At 42.9% G+C, this 21,937-nt stretch overlaps 1 protein-coding gene across 1 annotated transcript in view; it reads left to right on the forward strand.

Annotated features, from left to right (window-relative positions):
• Positions 1-17,664: 17,664 nt before the first annotated feature.
• The window catches only part of USH2A (usherin), a 1,018,338-nt gene continuing 1,014,065 nt past the window's right edge, over positions 17,665-21,937 (forward strand). The window contains exon 1 of the mRNA XM_040347840.1: positions 17,665-18,267. Within this exon, the coding sequence (XP_040203774.1) occupies positions 17,783-18,267 (485 nt within the window). The 5' untranslated portion in view covers positions 17,665-17,782. The remainder of the gene's footprint in view (positions 18,268-21,937) is intronic.

Here is a 21,937-nt window from a genome sequence, read left to right on the forward strand (position 1 = left end):
TATTCGAATTTGCCTTTACCGATGATTACCATATTATATTTTGCATACGTTGCTCTTTACGCACTGGGAGAACGCGTCCGGCTGACTGATGTCTTTGAAATACATTGTAATACAAGTCCAATGTCAGGAAGAATTGATTAGAGCCTTAAAATGATAATTCATAGCCGCACGTTCATTGTTCGGAAATTTCCCTCTAATGAGTAAGTGTGGGTAGTGGTCTTTTTTTTAGATAAGAGATGAATACAAAAGGTAAAAAAAGCGAAGGAGACAGGCTAGGGACGAAAAGCACGGCAGGCATATTAAATGACTGGCGTTAGCTGTTAATAAATTCATTTTTACATAAAAAGGTATAAAAAAAACACCGAACTGCTTACATGAAAATTAAAAAAAATGGATAATCTGAAAGCAATTCCAACACAAAGGTGGAATGAGAAAGGAGTTGAACATGTTAACCCTGAGCTCAGGGCAGACTGCTAAATACTTAGGTGAAATACATATAAGGAAGCTTACATGCCAACAGATTTGGATTTTTATCAACTTTAAGATTTACACAGCACAGCCCTGTCTGGCAGGGGATGAGGCCGGATGTTTCTCTACTTATGGGTCCTGTCCCTTTCCCAGCCTTTGACTTTACTAACCCTTTAAAGCAGTACCATGACATGGGTATAAGGCTCAAGTTCACACTGGGCACAGTTCACACAGTCGCCTGACAAGTTACACTCCATTTAGTGCAATGGAACAGTTCTAATCGGAGCGACTCAAGACACTCCGACTTGGAAAAAGGTTCCTGTACTACTTGGGGGTGACTTCAGAGTGGCTTGCATTGCCTTCTATTAACTGCTTAATAGAAGATTTTACCCTGTTCGTGACCAGAGCACTTTTTACAATTTGGCACTGCGTCGCTTTAACTGACAATTGGACGGCCATGCAATGCTGTACCCAAACAAAATTAGTGTCCATTTTTCCCGACAAATAGAGCTTTCTTTTGGTGGTATTTGATCACCTCTGCCTTTTTTTTATTTTTTTTTGCGCTATAAACAAAAAAAGACTGTCAATTGAAATACAGTATATATATATATATATATATATATATTTATATATATATATATATATATATATATATATATATATATATATATATATATATATATATATATTATTTTTTTAGGGCTGTGGAAATTAAAGATTAATTCCTCGATCAATCGTTAATTTTTTTGATCGATCAACATTATTTTGATCGGTACTAGTGGTGCAATGGATCGTAAATGATCCGTGATCCGAATGGGTCATCATATGCATATCGGCACATCACGTGATCCACGGAGCTCCGCTGCTGCCTCGGCCAAAGGAGAGGCCGTGACTTTGGCCTAGCTCCCAGAGCGGTGGCCTTCTTGGTCCACCCAGTGGCGGCCTAGGTGAGCCTAGAGCGGCGCGCTGACGTCATCACCCAGCCTCAACTGCTCGTGTTTGGCCAGCTTCTCTGATAAGCCTGAGCAAGAACTAATCATCCTATACAGTGGGGGAGATGTGGACCATATTAGTGGGGGAGATGTCTGTGGATATTACAATGGGGGAGATGTCTGTGGATTTTACAGTGGGGGAGATGTCTGTGGATATTATAGTGGGGGAGATGTCTGTGGATATTACAGTGGGGAGATGTCTGTGGATATTACAGTGGGGAGATGTCTGTGGATATTATAGTGGGGGAGATGTCTGTGGATATTACAGTGGGGAGATGTCTGTGGATATTACAGTGGGGAGATGTCTGTGGATATTATAGTGGGGGAGATGTCTGTGGATATTACAGTGGGGAGATGTCTGTGGATATTACAGTGGGGACTATATATGGTGGTGATCTGAAAAATGTATGTGCGTTATAATTAATCGAAATTAGTCGATTAATCGATTTAAAAAAAATAGATTAATCGAACACGAAAATTGTAATCAGTAACAGCCCTAATTTTTTTACTAATGATAAATAGCCTAAACTGAGGAAAATAAATATTTTATATATATATTTTGGGGATATTTATTATAGCAAAAAGTAATAAAAAAAAAAAAAAAATTCAAAATTGTCGCTCTATTTTTGTTTATAGCGCAAAAAATAAAAACCGCAGAGGTGATCAAATACCACCAAAAGAAATCTCTATTTGTGGGAAAAAAAGGACGTCAATTTTGTTTGGGTGCCATGTTGCACGACCACGCAATTGTCAGTTAAAGCGACGCAGTGCTGAATTGCAAAAAGTGGCCCAGTCATTTGGCTGCATAATGGTCCGGGGCTTAAGTGTTTAAAGAACAAATAAAAAATTGTTAAAAGATAACAATTGGCAAGTACAGATCAATAAAGTTTTATGGATACAACACTGTAGAATGGAGATCTACAGTGCTGTATCCATAAAACTCTAAACTTTAAACTTTATTGATCTGTACTTGCCAATTGTTATCTTTTAACATTTTTTTTTTTTACCATAAACATTTTATTGAAAATTTTCCATAGACATTACAAAATGTGATAACAGAAGATCATCCAGTAACATCGTTTTACAAATGTTGGAACCACAAATGTAAAAATAAACATTTCAGCTATGTTGCATAAGATGGAACCACCCAGGGGCGGACTGACCATTGAGGCACTCGGGCACTGCCCGAGGGCCCCATGCCACTAGGGGGCCCCATCAGGGTTGCCAGGCTCATTAAAACCAGGGACAGTATGTAAAAATCTGTGTTTTTTTTTACATCTGTCCTTGATATGTCCAAAACCGACATGCTTTTGATGTGAAAATCCTGGGATTTTATCTGCCCCGCCTCAGTAATGCCTCCTGGCTTGGTGGCCATCTGTAAGCCCAGGGGCCCCATAATCTTCTATTGCACGGGGGCCCCATGAGTTGTCAGTCCACCCCTGGAACCACCCCATAACTTACATAGAGTGGGGCTATCAAAGAACCCTTAATGGGGTCTGAACAACTGAACCTCACTTATAAGTTACATCTTTTCACAATGTTTAATTTGTTCTTTAAATAAAAAAAATCCATATATATTATAGTTGATACTATTTTGCTTTATTTTGCGCCTTAAAAATCCCAATTTCTCCTCTTGTATCTAATAGCCAAGGGATGTGGTGCTAATACTAAGTTGGCTTTCCCATGGTCATACATTTTTTTTTTTATACATTATTAGGATTTTTGTTTTGTTTTTTAGTCTTTTTTAATGCTGATTTCTTTTTGTATAAGACACTGAGGTTGGTGGTAGCCAATCAGCTTCTAACTTCAGCTTGTTCAATTAAAGGGTCACTAATTTTTTTTTAGCTAAATAGCTTCCTTTACCTTACTGCAGTCCTGGTTTCATGTCCTCATTGTTCGTTTTTGCTTTGATGTTGCTGCAATTCCTCTCTGTTCTGGACACTTCCTGGTTGTCTGTTTCCTGATCACCACAGTACTGGGAGATTTCTCACTGTGGTGACTAATCAAGGAGGTGTGATTACTGTGTGTCAGCACCAATCCAGTTTTGTTTTACAAAGCATCACTGCCCTCTATTGGCTCTTTGTCTCTGTACATCAGAGAACATTAGTGACCCTTTAAGCTTTGAGAAAAAAAAAATAGGTGTCCATGCAAAGCGGCACCAGATTTTGCACTCTTCAGTTTTAGTAAATCAATGCCGAAGTTACATTTCCCAGGCAGGGGAAGTTGGGTGGAATTACTAAGGCAATATACAGCGCACTTTGGGGCAGATCCACAAAGATCTGCCCCGGCGCATCGTATCCGAGATACGCTACTCCGCCGTACCTTACCTGGCTTTAAATCGAATCCTGGAAGAATTTGCACCGTAAGTTACGGCGGTGTAGTGTATCTCTGGCGGCGGAATTCAAATCGGCGATTAGGGGGCGTGTTTCATTTAAATGAACCGCGCCGAATGAACTGCGCATGCACCGTCCCTAAATTTTCCGCCGTGCATTGCGCTAAATGACGTCGCAAGGACGTCATTTTTTTTAACATAGACGTGAATTACGTCCATCCCGATTCACGGACGACTTATGCAAAAAAACATAAAAAATTCTAAATAAACGCGGGAACGACGGCCATACTTAACATGGCAAGTCTAACTATACGGCGCAAAACACCAGCTTTAACTATACGCCGGAAAAAGCCAACTAGAGACAACGTAAGAGAATGGCCGCGCGTACGTTCGTGGATCGTCGGAAATAGCTAATTTGCATACCCGACGCGGAAAACGACGCAAACTCCACCCAGCGGACGCCGAAGTATTGCATCTAAGATCCGAAGGCGTACGAAGCCGTACCCCTGTCGGATCTAACCCAGATGCCGTCGTATCTTGGTTTGAGGATTCAAACTAAAGATACAACGCGGGAAATTTGAAAGTACGCCGGCGTATCAGTAGATACGCCGGCATACTCTCTCTGTGGATCTGCCCCTTTGCATTTACATTTTCCCTAGAGCTTAGTGAATGTAGTAAAGCTCTGCTGATTTCCATCATCTAATCATGTGCAATCAAAAATAAATGCTGTTTCTTTTATTTTCCTTGTACTGATTGGATATTCTTTACAAATTGAAGCTTCACCACATCAGCTAAGCTCTGGGGAAAATGGGTGCAATTGCACCTGCAAAATGTATAGTCTGTTTGCCTTTAGTAAATCCACCCTATTGTGTCTGGGGATATTCAGACCTCTTTATACTCACCTAACCTGCAATTCCTCCCTGCTCCTCCACCTCCTCTAAGATTAGTTGTATTGGTGACCTGGGGGAGCAATAATGTATCTCTCCCAGTCATGTGATGTTGTCATATGACTCCCAGTTATGTGACGGGGTAGTGGTTACCTGCTAGGCATGGGCATCATTACAGGGGAGCAGGTCACATGCTCCTCCATTACTGGAAGTGCTGGGTATTTTTTTTTTTTAGCTGCAGAGGAGCTGCAAGTGAGTGTAGGTAAAGAAGGTATATAAGGGTTGAGGGAAACAAGGGTCCAGAGAGCCAGAGACACTGATAGTGTCTTTTAAAATGATATAACTATCCAGAGAAATTATAAAGCATGATTGGTAAGCTATTGCAGACAATGCCTGCTTTGAGGCTACTCCTCTCTGACTGAAACTGTAGAATGGGTGACTGCAATATGTCACTGTTCTAATACCACATTGGTGTAGATTTACTAAAGCTGGTAGCCAATCAGCATCTATCTTCAGCTTGTTCAATTAGGCTTTGGCAATAAAACCTGGAAGCTTATTGGTTCCTATGCAGAAGTGAGGCCTGATTTTGCACCCTCCAACTTTAGTAAATAAACCCCATAGAGTTGTGTTTGTGAATTTAAGATTGACTTACTGAGAGCTTTAAATAGCAGATTGTTTATGGGCTGTAAAGACCTAGAAAAAAAACATGTATGAAAGGTCCTGGAACTCCAAATGCTGACTAAGGAAAATAACAGAACTTTGATATACAGGTGCATCTCAAAAAATTAGAATATCATTAAAAGATTATTTATTTCAGTAATTGAATTAAAAAAGCGAAACTCGAGACCTTGATTGCCAACGAGCGGGAAAGTGCTAAAACACATGCAGACTCTCCTTCGGAGGCCTCATATGTTTCCCTACTAGAGGCTAGGCGTTCGCTCACCTTGCATTTTTCGAACCTGGCACACACCGAGGTTAGGAAAAGGGTTGAAAATGTTTTTGCAGAAGGGGATAAAAATGGTAAGCTTTTGGCCAACTTGGCGGCAGAACAAAAAACAACGGTTAGTGTACCTGTGGTGAGAGGTAGGGGAGGGGACCTGATCACTGATCCTGAGAAAATCTTGGGGGAGTTTGTGGATTATTATGCAGCCTTGTACTCGCCCATTCCGGCGTATAACCCGTCTGACCTGGACGAGTTGTTGCAGGATGTGGCGCTACCGCGTCTGTCGGATTCCGATGCGGTGTTCTTGGACGAACCTATCTCGGTGTTAGAGATAGAGGCAGCGATTCAGGCTTTCCCTCCGCGTAAGGCGCCGGGCCCGGACGGGTTCCCGGCGGACTTCTACAGGTCGTTTGGCTCACATCTAGCACCTAGACTTAATAAGATTTTCAGTCACTGCTGGGAGAGGGGAGCCTTACCGGACTCCATGAAGGAGGCCTACATGGTGCTCCTCCTGAAACCAGGCAAAGATCCACTGGCTTGTTCCTCCTATCGCCCCATAGCGCTATTAAATATGGATTTAAAAATCCTAACCAAGGTTTTGGCCTCAAGATTAGCAAAAGTTATAGCGTCCATAGTAGATATCGATCAAACGGGTTTCCATGCCTGGCATGTCAACGGACACAAATTTAAGGAGGCTGTTCACGCATATCCAACTGGATAATGCTGACTGTTTAGCCAAAGTGATTGTTTCCATTGACATAGAAAAAGCATTCGATTCGGTTGATTGGCACTACATGCATGCGGTATTGTAGGGAATGGGTTTTGGCCCAGGTTTCCGCCAATGGATTCGACTTTTGTACGCTGACCCACGGACGGCTGTCCGATTGGGGTTCAGGGTGTCCTCCTTTTTCACAATAGGCAGGGGCACGAGGCAGGGGTGTCCCCTTTCCCCTTTCCTTTTTGCCTTAATGATGGAACCCATTGCTAGGGCCCTCAGGCGTTCGGATGAGGTGGGAGGAATTAGGGTTGGCTCCATTATGGAATCTGTAGCGCTTTATGCAGACGACTTGCTCCTGTTTCTCCGGGATCCGGGGTCGTCGCTTAAGTCGGCCTTGCGGATCCTGGACAGATTTGCATCTTTTTCGGGATTACGCGTGAACTGGGGCAAGTCGTCTATCCTTCCTCTGGGCCCGGAGGCCCAGTCGCAGAGGGATGACACATTGCCGCTGATCTGGGTCTCTTCCCTCACTTACCTAGGGGTGAAGGTCACCGCCAATATATATGATTACATGCCCCTGAATCTCCTCCCGGCAGTGGAGTCCCTGAAACAGAGGATACAGGCCTGGAAAAAGCTGCCTCTCTCATTGATAGGTAGAATCAGATTACTTAAGACAAAGTTTTTACCAGTGCTTCTTTATTTCCTGCGACACTCTCCAATTTGGATACCTAAATCTTTTTTCACCAAGCTGAATGGTTTAATTGGGGCTTTAATATAGTCACCCCGGGCACCCAGGATTAGCATCAGGGTTCTACAAGAACCATGGGGGCAGGGAGGGCTGGCGCTTCCTGACTGGCAGAAGTATTATCTGGCTGGCCAGATGGTGTTCGCCAGGAGGTGGCTGTTGGCTGATGTCCACTGTACTAGAGGCCGCATTACTAGGTTCGTACGAAAGCTTACGGTTAGCCCTCTATAGAGGTCCGAAATCCTCCCTACCTATAACCACTTCCATGAAGGCAACTATCAGAGCATGGGAGACTGCCACTGTCCTGATGTCGCCCTCCTATTTGGGTGTGTCCCCCTCGGCTCCGCTATGGCTAAACCCCAATTTGCCGGACTTTTGCTCCCTCCCGGACCCGATGATTTGGGCTTGTGGGGGAGTTAAGTTTTTGGAGCATATTACCAGAGAGGGCGAGCTCATTACCTTTGACCAGTTGAAAGATAGGCATGGTCTCCCGAACTCTTTTTTCTTTCGATACCTACAACTGCGCCATGCCTTTCAGGTGCAGTTTGGAGATCGTAGGGTGGAGTCTCTGCCTTCGGCACTAGAGAATCTCTTGGGAGATGAGGAACTGCCCAAAACTTTATCCACAGTATACAAAGCACTGTTCACGAAAACACCCATGGGAGTCACCAGATGTAGAGAGCGTTGGGAGAGGGAAGTTCCAGACATTCAAGGAGAAGACTGGGAGGATATGTGGGATCATCCCTTCAAACATATAGTCTCGGCTAGAGATTGCCTAATTAACTTTAAGTTTCTACACCGTATTTACTATACTCCTGCCAGGTTGTCTCGAGTGTACCCATCGTCTAGTAGTCAGTGTTGGAGGTGTGTGTTCTCTCCAGCGGATTCGGAACACATTTTCTGGACATGCCCCCTCATAAAAACTTTCTGGACAGGGGTGGTGGAGTGCTTGTCAGAGGTTGTCAGCATACCGGTCCCCTTAACAGCTAGGGTCTGTCTCCTAGGACTGGTCGAGGAGGTTGCTCCCTCCTTGGCCCATCGCACCTTGATAAATATAGGGCTTTTCTATGGCAGGAAAGCTATCCTACTGAGATGGAAAAAGTCTGCTGCTCCCACGCTAGAGTACTGGAAGGGGCTGGTAAATTCAGTAATACACCTGTATAGGGCCACATACAGATCAAGAGGTTGTGGGGAAAAATTTGCAAAGGTTTGGCAGGCATGGCTTGACAGTCCGGTGACGGTGGGTTAAAACACTAGGTCAATAGATTGCATTATTATGTGATTGCAACTGTGCAGGATATTCCCTTTCAAGTTTATTGAATCATATATATGCAAAACTCTTATATGTAAGGGTTGTGGGGTAGGGTGTTGGTCGGGGGAGGAGGGGAGGGTGGGGGGGAGGGTTTGCCTAGGGGATTATGTTTTCCTTATGTGTGTGTGTTTTGGCCCTGCGTGGCCGCCTCTGTGGTGGGTATGTTGCCCGCCTGTGTGTGTTGTTTTTGTGTGCAAAAACCTAATAAAAAGAATTTTCAAAAAAAAAAAAGCGAAACTCATATACAAAGCTGAAAAAGTATTTGCCCCCTGTCCAAAGCTGTCCAAACCTGCCTGGCTTTATGTGAAAAAGTAATTGCCCCCTATACCTAATAACTGGTTGTTCCACCTTTGGCGACAACAACTGCAATCAAGGGCCAGATTCATGTAGAAATCCGGCGGCGTAACGTATCCCATTTACGTTACACCGCCGCAAGTTTTCGGCGTAAGTGCTTGATTCACAAAGCACTTGCCTGTAAACTTGCGGCGGCGTATCGTAAAGCCGTCCGGCGCAAGCCCACCTAATTCAAATGGGGCGTGTATCATTTAAATTAGGCGCGTTCCCGAGCCGACGCAAACTCCACCCAGCGGGCGCCGAAGTATTGCATCCTAAGATCCGAAGGCGTACAAAGCCATACGCCTGTCGGGTCTTAACCAAATGCCGTTGTATGTTTGTTTGAGAATTCAAAATAAAGATACGACGCGGCAAATTTGAAAGTACGCCGGAGTATCAGCAGATACTCCGGCGTACTTTTTCTGTGAATCTGGCCCCAAGTGTTTGCGATAACTGGCAATGAGTCTTTCACATTGCTGTGGAGCAATTTTGGCCCCACTCTTCTTTGCAGAATTGTTTTAATTCAGGAGGGTTTTTCAGCATGAATGACCTGTGTAAGGTCATGATACAGCATCTCAATTGGATTTAAGTCTGGGCTTTGACTGAAGCCTCGTACACACGGCCGAGGAACTCGACGTGCCAAACACATCGAGTTCCTCGGCCAGTTCAGCACTGAAGCCGCCGAGGAGCTCGGCGGGACGAGAGCTCCCATAGAACAACGAGGAAATAGAGAACATGTTCTCTATTTCCTCGTCGAGCTCCTCGTCGGCTTCCTCGGCTGAAAGTGTACACACGACCAGTTTCCTCGGCAGAATTCAGCCAGAAACTCGGTCGGAAGCTGAATTCTGCCGAGGAAACTGGTCGTGTGTACGGGGCTTCAGCCTCTCCAAAACCTTTGAACCATTTGGAGGTGGACTTGCTGTTGTGTTTCGGATTATTGTCCTGCTGCATAACCCAAGTGCACTTGAGCTTGAGGTCACAAACTGATGGCCGGATCATTCTCCTTTAGGATTTTCTGGTAGAGCTCAGAATTCATGGTTCTATTAATTATGGAAGGTCGTTATTTCAAAACAGCCCCAGAGCATCACACTACCACCACCATGTCTGACTGCTGGTATGAAATTCTTGTTATGAAATGCCTTATTTGTTTTATGCCAGATGTAACGAGACGCACACTTTTCAAAATGTTAAATTTTTGTCTCATCAGGTCCACAGAATATTTGCCTAATAGTCTTGGGGATAATCAAGATGTTGTTTGGTAAATGTGAGATGAGCCTTTGTGTTCTTTTTGGTCAGCAGTGGCTTTGGCCTTGGAACTCTCCCATGGAAGCCATTTTTGCCCAGTCTCTTTTTAATTGTTGAGTCATGAACCCTGAACTTACCTGAGGCAAGTGAGGCCTGCAGTTTTCTAGATGTTGTTCTGGGTTCTTTTATGATCTCCTGGATGAGTCTTCGTCATCCTCTTGGAGTAATTTTTGTAGGCCGGCCACTCCTGGGAAGGTTCACCACTGTTCCAAGTTATCTCCATTTGTGGATATTGGCTCTCCCCATGGTTCACTGGAGTTCCAAAGCCTTAGAAATGGCTTTGAAACCCTTCCTAGACTGATACAGGTGTGTTTCTAATCTGTTCTTTAATTTTTTTAGATTGTGGCATGATGTGTGGCTTTTTGTGATCTGTTAGCGTGCTTCACTTTTTCAGACAGCTTCTATTTATGTAGTTTCTTGATTCAACAGGTCTGGCAGTAATCAGGCCTGGGTGTTGCAAGTGAAATTTAACTCAGCTTTCCAAAAAAATGTGGTTAATCACAGCATTCATGATTTAGCATGAGAGGGGGCAATTCCTTTTTCACATAGGACCAGGCAGGTTTGAACAGCTTTTTTCCCTTAACCACTTAAGACCCGGACCAAAATGCAGGTAAAAGACCAGGCCCCTTTTTGCGATTCGGCACTGTGTCGCTTTAACTGACAATTGCGCGGTCGTGCGACGTGGCTCCCAAACAAAATTGGCTTCCTTTTTTTCCCACAAATAGAGCTTTCTAATATAGGGACGCACAATCAATGACGTCAGACTTACAGGGAACACATTCAGGGATCACATAACCCCTTCAGCACCCCCTTGTGGTTAACTCCCAAACTGCAACTGTCATTTTCACAATAAACAATGCATTTTAAATGCATTTTTTGCTGTGAAAATGACAATGGTCCCAAAAATGTGTCAAAATTGTCCGAAGTGTCCGCCATAATGTCGCAGTCATGAAAAAAATCGCTGATCGCCGCCATTAGTAGTAAAAAAAAAAAAAAACTATCCCCTATTTTGTAAACGCTATAAATTTTGCGCAAACCAATCGATAAACGCTTATTGCGATTTTTTTACCAAAAATAGGTAGAAGAATACGTATCGGCCTAAACTGAGGAATTTTTTTTTTATATATATATATATGCTTTTGGGGGATATTTATTACAGCAAAAAGTAAAAAATATTATTTTTTTTTCAAAATTGTCGCTCTATTTTTGTTTATAGCGCAAAAAATAAAAACCGCAGAGGTGATCAAATACCACCAAAAGAAAGCTCTATTTGTGGGGAAAAAAGGACGCCAATTTTGTTTGGGAGCCACGTTGCACGACCACGCAATTGTCTGTTAAAGCGACGCAGTGCTGAATTGTAAAAACGCCTTTGGGCATTTAGCAGCATATTGGTCCGGGGCTTAAGTGGTTAAGGTGGCTAAAGCTCAACACTTTAAGCTTTAGCCATTCAAACCAGTCTGTGTATAGTTAATAATTAGTTATAATACAAAATGGTTTGTGTGGCAGTTGTATATGCTATATTATTAATTTTACTGAAAGAGGCATTTTCCTTTAACCACTTGCCGACCAGCCGCTGTGATTATACTGCGGCAGGTTGGCTCTTTCCCACAAATAGCCGTAGCTGTATATCGGCTCCTTTAAGAGCCATAGCAGGCACACGCCACCGGAGGCACGCGCACTCGCCGGCCACATGGCGGGGGAACCGATGCATGTGGCTGGCGGGCCGTGATGTTCATCGGCCACCTGCGATCGTGGGAAAGAGAGACAGAATGGGGATCTGTCAATGTAAACAGACAGATCCCCGTTCTGACAGGGGAGGAGAGAGATCTGCTGTTCCTAGTGATTAGGAACAACGATCTCTCTCCTCCTCCAGAACACACATTTAACCCCTTGATCGCCCCCTAGTATTAACCTCTTCCCTGCCAGTGACATTTACACAGTCATTAGTGCATTTTTATATAAATGTCAGTGGTCCCAAAAAAAGTGTCAAAAGTGTCCGATCTGTCCGCCGCAATGTCGCAATCCCGTGAAAAAATCACAGATCCCCGCCATTACTAGTTCACAAGAAAAAAGAATAAAAATGACATAACAATTCCATAAATCTATCCACTGTTTTGTAGATAGCTATAACTTTTGCGCAAATCAATCAATATACGTGTATTGCAAAAGGACATCAGTTTTGTTTGGGTACAACTTTTCACGACCGCGCAATTGTCAGTTAAAAACGACGCAGTGCCGTATCGCCAAAAAATGGCCTGGTCATTAAGGGGGGAAATCTTCTGGTCTGTAAGTGGTTAAATAGCAGAAAAACAGAAGTAAAAACCATCATCCGCGCTTAGTTTTCTGCGCAGGTGTAGGAACTTCTGCATGCAATGCTTAAAATTATTAATAATGATTTTACATTTACGTAACTTTTTTTGGTTTTAGAATTGGCAATCCCTGAAGTAAAAAAAGAGAAAAAAACTCAGGGCAAATTAGTATAATCTGTCCACTTAGTTGATAAGCCCCTCTATCGTGTTTTAGTTAATATGGACAGCTGGTGGACGGAGGACTGAGATGTCTGGAGTGACAGACCGTTCCTTAGCAACCCTGCACATGACTCTTCCTGGTAACTCTAAGCAGTCCGGAGGTAAAGGTGGGAGACGAAGGTGAAGTTCCTTCCATGGAAACATGACGTACCTGCAGAGGTAAAGTTTTCTGGAAGTTTTCAATTAGCTTCGAGTGAAACAAGATAATTAAGTAAGAAGGAAGATCTGAAACAAAGAGGAAGACAGATGGTGGTGGCTGGGGAGGTGTAATCAGCTTTTCTGTCCCTCTAAGGAGGAGGAGGAGGAGGCCTCCAAATAAGGTAAGCAATATATGCGGTATATATATATATATATATATATATATATATATATATATATATATATATATGTAATAATAATTCTATTCTATCAATCTTGAGAAATTCTTGTTAATGTGTACATGCACATCTAGCTGTTACCAAATTGATACTTGTCTGTATTTATAACGTGTATATATGTATATATATATATATATATATATATATATATATATATATATATATATATATATATATATATATATAGTGTTTTACTTGATGCAAGAGTTCTCCGATGCTTGCAAAGTCTCTGGTTTAATTATTATAAAATGATTTTAGGAGCAGCTAATTAATTAATATATTTCTACTGGGTTGCATTGTATAGTAATAGTTTTGTTAGGTGAATCCCATTGTGCTATGTATCGTATCTTTGACATGAAGGAGAATATCTTTCGTATTTTTTTAAGGATTCTTTGGATGCAGCATTTTATCACAAAAACATGACATAAGATGATTAAAAGTGTTGTGCACACAGATTGTTACTGTAAGAAAGCGATAGTTCAATTATTATTATACAGGATATATATGGCGACAACAGTTTGTGTAGTGCTTTAAGAAATAGAGACAAAAAACACAATTCAATACAAGAGGGTTAAGAGGGCCCTGCAGTGGCCACAAAGTATTGTGGCTGCAGAAATGAATAGAAGGTAATTAATAATAACATTTCCAAAAATACAATATATATATATATATATATATAGAGAGAGAGAGAGAGAGAGAGAGTTATATCTATCTATATACTCTATATTGTCAAAAATATTAGGACACCTGCCTTTACACGCACATGAACTTTAATGGAATGCCAGTCTTAGTCTGTAGGGTTCAATATTGAGTTGGCCCACCCTTTGCAGCTATAACAGCTTCAACTCTTCTGGGAAGGCTGTCCACAAGGTTTAGGAGTGTGTCTATGGGAATGTTTGACCATTCTTCCAGAAGCAAAACTGTGAAGTCAGGCACTGATGTTGGATAAGAAGGCCTGGCTCGAACGTCTCTGCTCTAATGCATCCCAAAGGTGTTCTATCAGGTTGAGTCAAGTTCCTCCACCCCAAATGCCCCATACACACAATCGAAAATTCAGACAAGAAAACCGTGGATTTTTTCTGACGAAATGTTGGCTTAAACTTGTGTTGCATACACACGGTCACACAAATCTTGTCTGAAATTCCGACCGTTAAGAACGCGGTGATGTACAATGAGCCGAGATCAATGAAGTTCGATAGGCAGTTCAGCTCTTCTGCTTGATTCTTGGCATGCATGTTTTTTTTCCGTCAAGAAAATGTTGGATGGAGCATACACAGGGTTGGAATATCCGACCAAAAGCTATCGTGTGTACAGGGCATAACTCGCTCATCCGCACTATGTTGCCAAAAGTATTGGACCACCCCTCCAAATCATTTGGAGGAGGAGGGATTATGGTGTGGAGTTATTTTTCAGGGTTTGGGCTTGGCCCCTTAGTTCCAGTGAAGGGAACTCTTAAGGCATCAGCATACCAAGACATTTTGGACAATTTCATGCTCCCAACTTGTGGGAACAGTTTGGGGACGGCCCCTTCCTGTTCCAACATGACTGCGCACCAGTGCACAAAGAAAGGTCCACAAAGACATGGATGAGTGAGTTTGGGGTGGAGGAACTTGACTGACCTGCACAGAGTCCTGACCTCAACCTGACAGAACACCTTAGGGATGAATTTGATCGGAGACTGCGAGCCAGGCCTTCTCGTCCACATCAGTGACTGACCTCACAAATGCTTCTGGATGAATGGTTAAACATTCCCATAGACACACTCCTAAACCTTGTGGACAGCATTTCCAGAAGAGTTGAAGCTTTTATAGTTGCAAAGGGAGGGCCAACTCAATATTGAACCCTAAGGACTAAGGCTGGGATGCCATTAAAGTTCATGTGCGTGTAACGGCAGGCGTTAATAATATATATGTATAGTGTGTATATATATATATATATATATATATATATATATATATATATATATATATATATATATATATACACCCCATTTTTGTAAATATTTTATTATATATTTTCATGTGACAACACTGAAGAAATGACACTTTGCTACAATGTAAAGTAGTGAGTGTACAGCTTGTATAACAGTGTAAAATTTCTGTCCCCTCAAAATAACTCAACACACAGCCAATAATGTCTAAACCTCCTAAGTGAAAATATCTAAATTGGGCCCAAAGTGTCAATATTTTGTGTGGCCACTATTATTTTTCTGCTCTGCCTTAACCCTCTTGGGCATGGAGGTCACCAGAGCTTCACAGGTTGCCACTGGAGTCCTCTTCCACTGAAGACATCACAGAGCTGGTGGATGTTAGAGACCTTGCATGCCTCCACCTTCCATTTGAGGATGCCCCACAGATGCTCAATAGGGTTTAGGTCTGGAGACATGCTTGGCCAGTCCATCACCTTTACCCTCAGCTTCTTTAGCAAGGCAGTGGTCATCTTGGAGGTGTATTTGGGGTTGTTATCATGTTGGAATACTGCCCTGTCCTCTGTCCAATAACATATTGTGAACGCAAGAATACATTTGTGCACAAAAATGTGCGAATTTGCATGAACACATATGCGCAAAAATACGCACAAATACAAAATTGATGCTCAAACAGTAGTATCATGTGCAAGTGGCCTTAAAGGAGAAGTACAGCTGCCTTGCTGTACAAAACACAGGAGTGCAGTTCCTTCTGCACTCCTGTGACCCATTCTCAGCAGACAGCGGCTGTCGACTGATGTCACAGAGCCTAGGCTTGGGCAAGAATGAAGTCAGATCCGCCCACATATCTGAACTGGCACCTGGCTCAGCCTGTCAGTGAGTCGCTAAGAGCCTGAACCAGCCACTACTGCGGGGGGGGGGGGGTGGCAGAGCAGTGACTGACAGCCACCAGCTCTCTGCTCAGGCAGCTATGAGAACCGAGTGATCTGCAGTGTTTAATCACTCGGTTTTCAGTGTTAGAGCCAGCAGGGGGCAGATACAGCATCAGACCGATGCTGCATCCTCCTAGGCAAGTATACTTCTGAAAAAGACACAAACCTTAGGCCTCGTACACACGACCGAGTTTCTCTGCAAAAACCAGCAAGAACCTTGCTAGGAGATATTTTTTTGCCGAGGAAACCAGTCGTGTGTACATTTTTGTTGAGGAAACTGTCGAGAACCTCGTCGAGCCAAAAAGAGAGCAAGTTCTCTATTTCCTCGACGGGAGTCTGATTTGGCTCGTCGAGATCCTCGACGGGCTGGTTTTCGATGAGAAACTCGAATGTCTGTATGCTAAGAAACCTGCTCTTGCTCAGATTAATGTATGAGACGGGAGTAAAAGTAGCATTTGTAATGGAGATAACACATTTTTAAAGCTGTAACAGACTGAAAAGTGCAAATCGTCTCTTACCAAACTTTTATTTAACACGCAAACACATGAAATTAGCAAAAGCAGCCCCAAGAGTTTAGCCAGTGGAATTGAACTTCCCCTGCCGTTGTATGTGTTGTATGTCACCGCGTTTGAGAACGAGGAGATTTTGGCTTGACTGTGTGTACGCAAAGCAAGCTTGTCGAGTTCCTCGACAAGCCTAACAAGGAACTCGACGAGGAAAATGATGTGTTTCGCCGAGTTTCTCGGTCGTCTGTATGAGGCCTAAGACTTCTCTTTTAAGGCTGGCTTATATTTGGAAATATATTGAATGGTTGGGACTGAATATGTGGTTAAAATTGAGGATCATTGGGGTTGATTTACTAAAGCTGGAGAGTGCAAAAACTGGTGCAGCTGCGCATGGTAGCCAATCAGTTTCTAACTTCAGTTTGTTCAATTAAAGCTTTGACAAAAAAAAAAAATGTAAATGCTATTGGTTTTTATGTTGAGCTGCACCAGATTTTGCACTCTCCAGTTTTAGTAAATCAACCCCTTAGGCCCCGTACACACCATAGAATCTATCCGCAGATAAATCCCATCGAATGGGTTTCAGCGGATAGATTCTATGGTGTGTACACTCCGGCGGATATTTATCCGCGGATATTTCCAAATTCCAGCAGATAAATATTTGTCGACATGCACAGAATATCTATCCGCTGGAATCGGATCCCACGGATGGATCCGCTTGTCTGTACAGACTCACCGGATCCATCCGTCCAAAGGGATTCCCCGCACGCGTCGTAATGATTTGACGCATGCGTGGAATTCCTTATATGACAGCGTCGCGCCCGTCGCCGCGTCATAATCGCGGCGACAGCGCGACACGTCATCGCCAGAGGATTTCAGCGCGGATTTCAATGCGATGGTGTGTACACTCCATCGCATGAAAATCCGCCGAAATCCTCGAGAGGATTTATCCGCGGAAACGGTCCGCTGGACCGTATTCGCGGATAAATTCTCTTGTGTGTATGGGGCCTTAGTGTTTGTATGACGCTGACAATAAAGATATTTGGTGTGGGTGCCAATCTGACCAGTCATATCTGACCAGCCTTTCTCTGGGTAGGTAAATCTGTCCCTCGTCAGTGTCTCAGCCTGCCTGTAGTTCAGGGGTCTCAAACTGGCGGCCCTCCAGTGTTGCGAAACTACAAGTACCATGAGGCATTGCAAGGATGACTCCCACAGGCAGATGCATGATGGGACTTCAGTTTTGCAACATCTGGAGGGCCACCAGTTTGAGACCCCCTGCTGTAGAACACCCATTTTATTGACTAGGAATCAAATGTTTTCCGTGCCTTCATTTTATGTACCTTTGTGCTCTCTTTTAGGAAATCTGTAGTGAATTACACAATGGTTCATCCGAAACTCTCAAGTTGACGTCCTCTCAAATGACTCATGACGTCAAAATATAATAAAGGATTTTTTCTATCGATTGTATGAAAAAATCATAATGTATTCTTTTCTGTTGCTTAGAAAAATTTGTTCTTTGCTTCACATTTTTGAAGCGTTACATTTTGGATGCCATACAAATGTTGCCTTAGTGAGGGCACAAGGTCTCTTTCCAAAACTGGAAAATTTTGCAGCATTTAAGCCCATCTTCACAGAGCCATTCAATGCCACATGCGGCTTTCCGCAGAGAAGTGTTTTTTGTCAAAGCGAATCGAATGAGCAAAGCCTGCAGACTTGTACCCAGCGATTTTGTATTCAAGATTGCCCGTATAGATCCTACACTCCGAGCTATCATCATCTTCTTGAAGGAGACCTTGGTTCTTGTGTCAGAAAAGATGTGAAAGACTTACATCCAAAATCCAGCAAAGATTCGTACAGCTTCATCTTTTACGATCACGAAGATTGCTTTATAACAACAACAATGGCAAAAGTTGGAAGTTCTTTTACGCTGACTGTGTGGCTGAAACCTGAGGAAGCCAGTGAAATGTAAGTACGAAAGCATCTGTTACCTTCTCCTGCATGTAAAATCAGCAGCCCAGGGTCACCTGCCTTGGAAACAAAAATCAAGAATGGAAAAAAATACAACTTTTTCATTCCTAAGGTAATTCAACTTGGATCTTGTTATCACCTTCACTTAAACTTTCACAGTTTAATAGATATTAGAACAATGAGAAGGGATATGTTTTAGAATATAATGTACGTAATGTGTTTATTTTTTTCTAATTGGAAAGAAGCCTAAAACCAGGCTATAGGACATGTGTTAATTATTTAGTTCCTTGTTAACTTAGCTATAAATTTGAATTAATGAGGATGTGACAAGGCTGTGGAAATCACTTAGATAATGTTGTACTGTAAAAATGTACAGGAATGTTTAAGGTTTTGACAAGTTGTAATTAACCTCTTTCCGTCAACCTGGCACATATATGCAGCCTTATGTAAACACTTTAATGTGCTGAGAACGCTCGCCCTGTACACTCCCAGCACATTCACCAGCAGGGACTGGAAAGCTGGAAAGCTTCAATGCATACCTGCGATTAGGAGCTTTCCAACCATGTAACCGCTGTGACATCCAATCACAGCGGTCACACAACCTGTATCTTTCCGGCATTTAGAAGCTCCTAAAGGGCAAGGAGACAGCTGTAGGAAGGGGTTAAAGCTGAACTCTACCTATTTTCTAAGTGTATGTACAGCCAAATCTGTCCTCTGGGTCTCATTAGAAAAAATTTCCTTCATCTTCTGTTCCAGAGACACAACAGGAAGTGAACTTGGACAGCCGCACTCCAAAAACGTTCCTTTTATTAAAATAGATCACAAAAGAAACAGACTAGCTATGACTAAGCACTGAAGCCACAGTGCAAAACGCGTTAGCTTTTGTTCCAATTTTTGCTGTGGCATGTTTATTTTGTGATCTATTTTAATAAATGAAAGTTTTTGGAGTGCGGCTGTCCAAATTCCCTTCGTATTTTTGCATTACCATTGCATTACCGGCACCCATGGTTTGGATCCAGTGAGGAGGCTCTTTGAATACTACTGAGCAGATATCTTTCCTTTCTACAACAGGAAGTGAGGTTAAACTTCTCACAAGTAAGAGCATTTTTCTCTTAGGGCTTGTTCACAGGTGAGGTTTGGGTGCAGCAAAACCCTATGGCTAAGCCATGGTTTTTATGCCCCCCAACCGCTCCCCTTTAGCTGAAAAGGCAGCAGCCAGAGATATACACAGGCCCCGACCATGATGCTTTGTGACTGCAGTAAAAATGATACCCCCAGTCACTTTTGCAGGGTGCTGCCACCCACCGATAGTGAGTTATTCAAGTAAATGGGGCCCCTCCGCAACTGCGTACAATGCATTAGACATGTGCACACTTAAATATTTTGTTTCAGAAATTCCGTTTTGTCTGAAAAATAAACTTATTTAGTTACTCCCGAAATTAGTTTTTATTTATTTTGCTTTGTTAAAAAATGCATTTATCTGAAAATCCGAATTAAGATTGAATCTGTCAACTGAAGGCTTATGGTGTCTGTTGAATTTTCTAAGAAAATTCGACAAAGCAGCTAAACTGTATGACGCCGCAATCGTACATTTTCGGTCGAATGTTCCGCCCACACAGTGGCGGTGCGTGTATAGAGTGCGCCGAAGCTCCGCCCCCTCTGGCTCCTGCACACGCCACTGACACAATATATATAAATTCATGCATTGCATTGCATGAATCTATGTATTGCCGCCGAATATTCAGATGGCCGGCCATCTGAATAACGGCGGCTGTGGTAGGCTTTCCGATTACAGCCCTCAGGCTGTAAATGGCTTCCAGATGCTTATCTTTGGGACGCACGGGGGGTGCGTTCCTTGGATAAGAGTGACAGGCGTCTCAGCCAATCAGGTTCACCGGTTCTGGTTTACCGGTAACCTGATTGGCTGAAGCGTCATCAAGGGCGGACATCGAGGGACGGCTGACCCCAGAAAGGCAAGTGCCAGGTGGGGGGGAGGGGGCATTTTACAGGGCGCAGTGGCGACAATTGCTGGGCACAGTGGCTGCAATTGATGGGCACAGTGGTAACAATTGATGGGCACAGTGGTAACAATTGATGGGCACAGTGGTAACAATGGATGGCACAGTGGCTGCGTTTGGCATGGCACAGGGGTGACAATTGATAGCACAGTGGCTGCGTTTGATGGCATGGCATAGTAGTGACAATTGCTGGGCACAGTGGTGAAAATTGATGGCACAGTGGTAACAATTGATGGCACAGTGGTAACAGTTGATGGCACAGTGGCGACAATTGATGGCACAGTGGCTGCGTTTGATGGCATGGCACAGTGGTGACAATTGATGGGCACAGTGGCCATAAATGATGGCACAGTGGCTGCGTTTGATGGCATGGCACAGTGGCTGCATTTGATGGCATGGTACAGTGGCGACAATTGATGGGCACAGTGGCGACAATTGATGGGCCAGTGGCGAAAATTGATGGCACAGTGGCGACAATTGATGGGCACAGTGGCTGCATTTAATGGGCACAGTGGCTGCATTTGATGGGCACACAGTGGCTGCATTTGATGGGCACAGTAGCTGCGTTTAATGGGCACAGTGAGGCTGCAATTTTTTTTTTTTTCGTTTGTTTGCACCCCCCCCAAAAAAAATTGGAGCACCAGCCGCCACTGCACCCACAAGCTATAGTAGAATTTTAACGTTGTATGCCTAGTAATAATTATATTTATTAATAATTATTACTAGTCAACCAACATTAGAATTTTTCTATAGCCTATGGGCGGAGCATTTGACCATAAATGTCCTCTCTCGCCGATCGGATGTTTTTTGCTGCTTCGTCGCATCTTCATGTCTCTATAATGTCAAACCTTTTCTCTCTATGTAGAATAATCTTGGACTAATAGAGTTAGGTTAGGCACATTCAACCACAGGTTCGATAGACACAGATCACTATTGTGACCGTCATGTCGAATCTTCTATCTATATCGAACTGTTGTTGTAATGAAACGAAAATAAAGCATTTTTTATGTCGGATCTTTCGGATTTTGGATTCTGCGTGTTCGTTATCGTTTGTTAAAACGAATGCGAAAATCCCAGAAATGCATTCGGACGAAAATTAATACACATGTCTACAATGTGTACATTGTGGAACACTACTGCATGGTCCAAGAGGATAAAGCAGACAGTGAGGAGACAGTACAGCGACTCCTCGATGCTTGCCAAATGCTGTAAAGAGCTCTGAAGAGCGATACAATAGCATTGGTCTTCAAAGACCAAATCACATGTGAACATGGTCAATAGAATAGGTGTCCCCATTGGAAGATTTATACTTACTTGTTCCAGGGGCAGCTTTAAAATGTTGGATTTCCCATGACATCGGTTACCAGGAGTTGGACTTTAAGCATATAGTAAGAAAACAACTCTTGAAAATAAAGCTTTGCTATCATATGAGAATAATAAATAATAAATCAGCAATTTCAAGGAGTACTAATCATGTGCAACATTACATAGTTACATAGTTACACAGTAGATGAGGTTGAAAAAAGACACAAGTCCAAATCCAACCTATGGTCCATTAGTCTTGGTTATATTTTTAAAATCAATTTAATTCTTAAAAATTTATTTATTTACAATCTCAAAAATTTGATTGCAAGTATACCTATACTGAG

Source organism: Rana temporaria, chromosome 4 (genome assembly GCF_905171775.1).
Source record: "Rana temporaria chromosome 4, aRanTem1.1, whole genome shotgun sequence".
NCBI classification, from domain to species: Eukaryota; Metazoa; Chordata; class Amphibia; order Anura; family Ranidae; genus Rana; species Rana temporaria.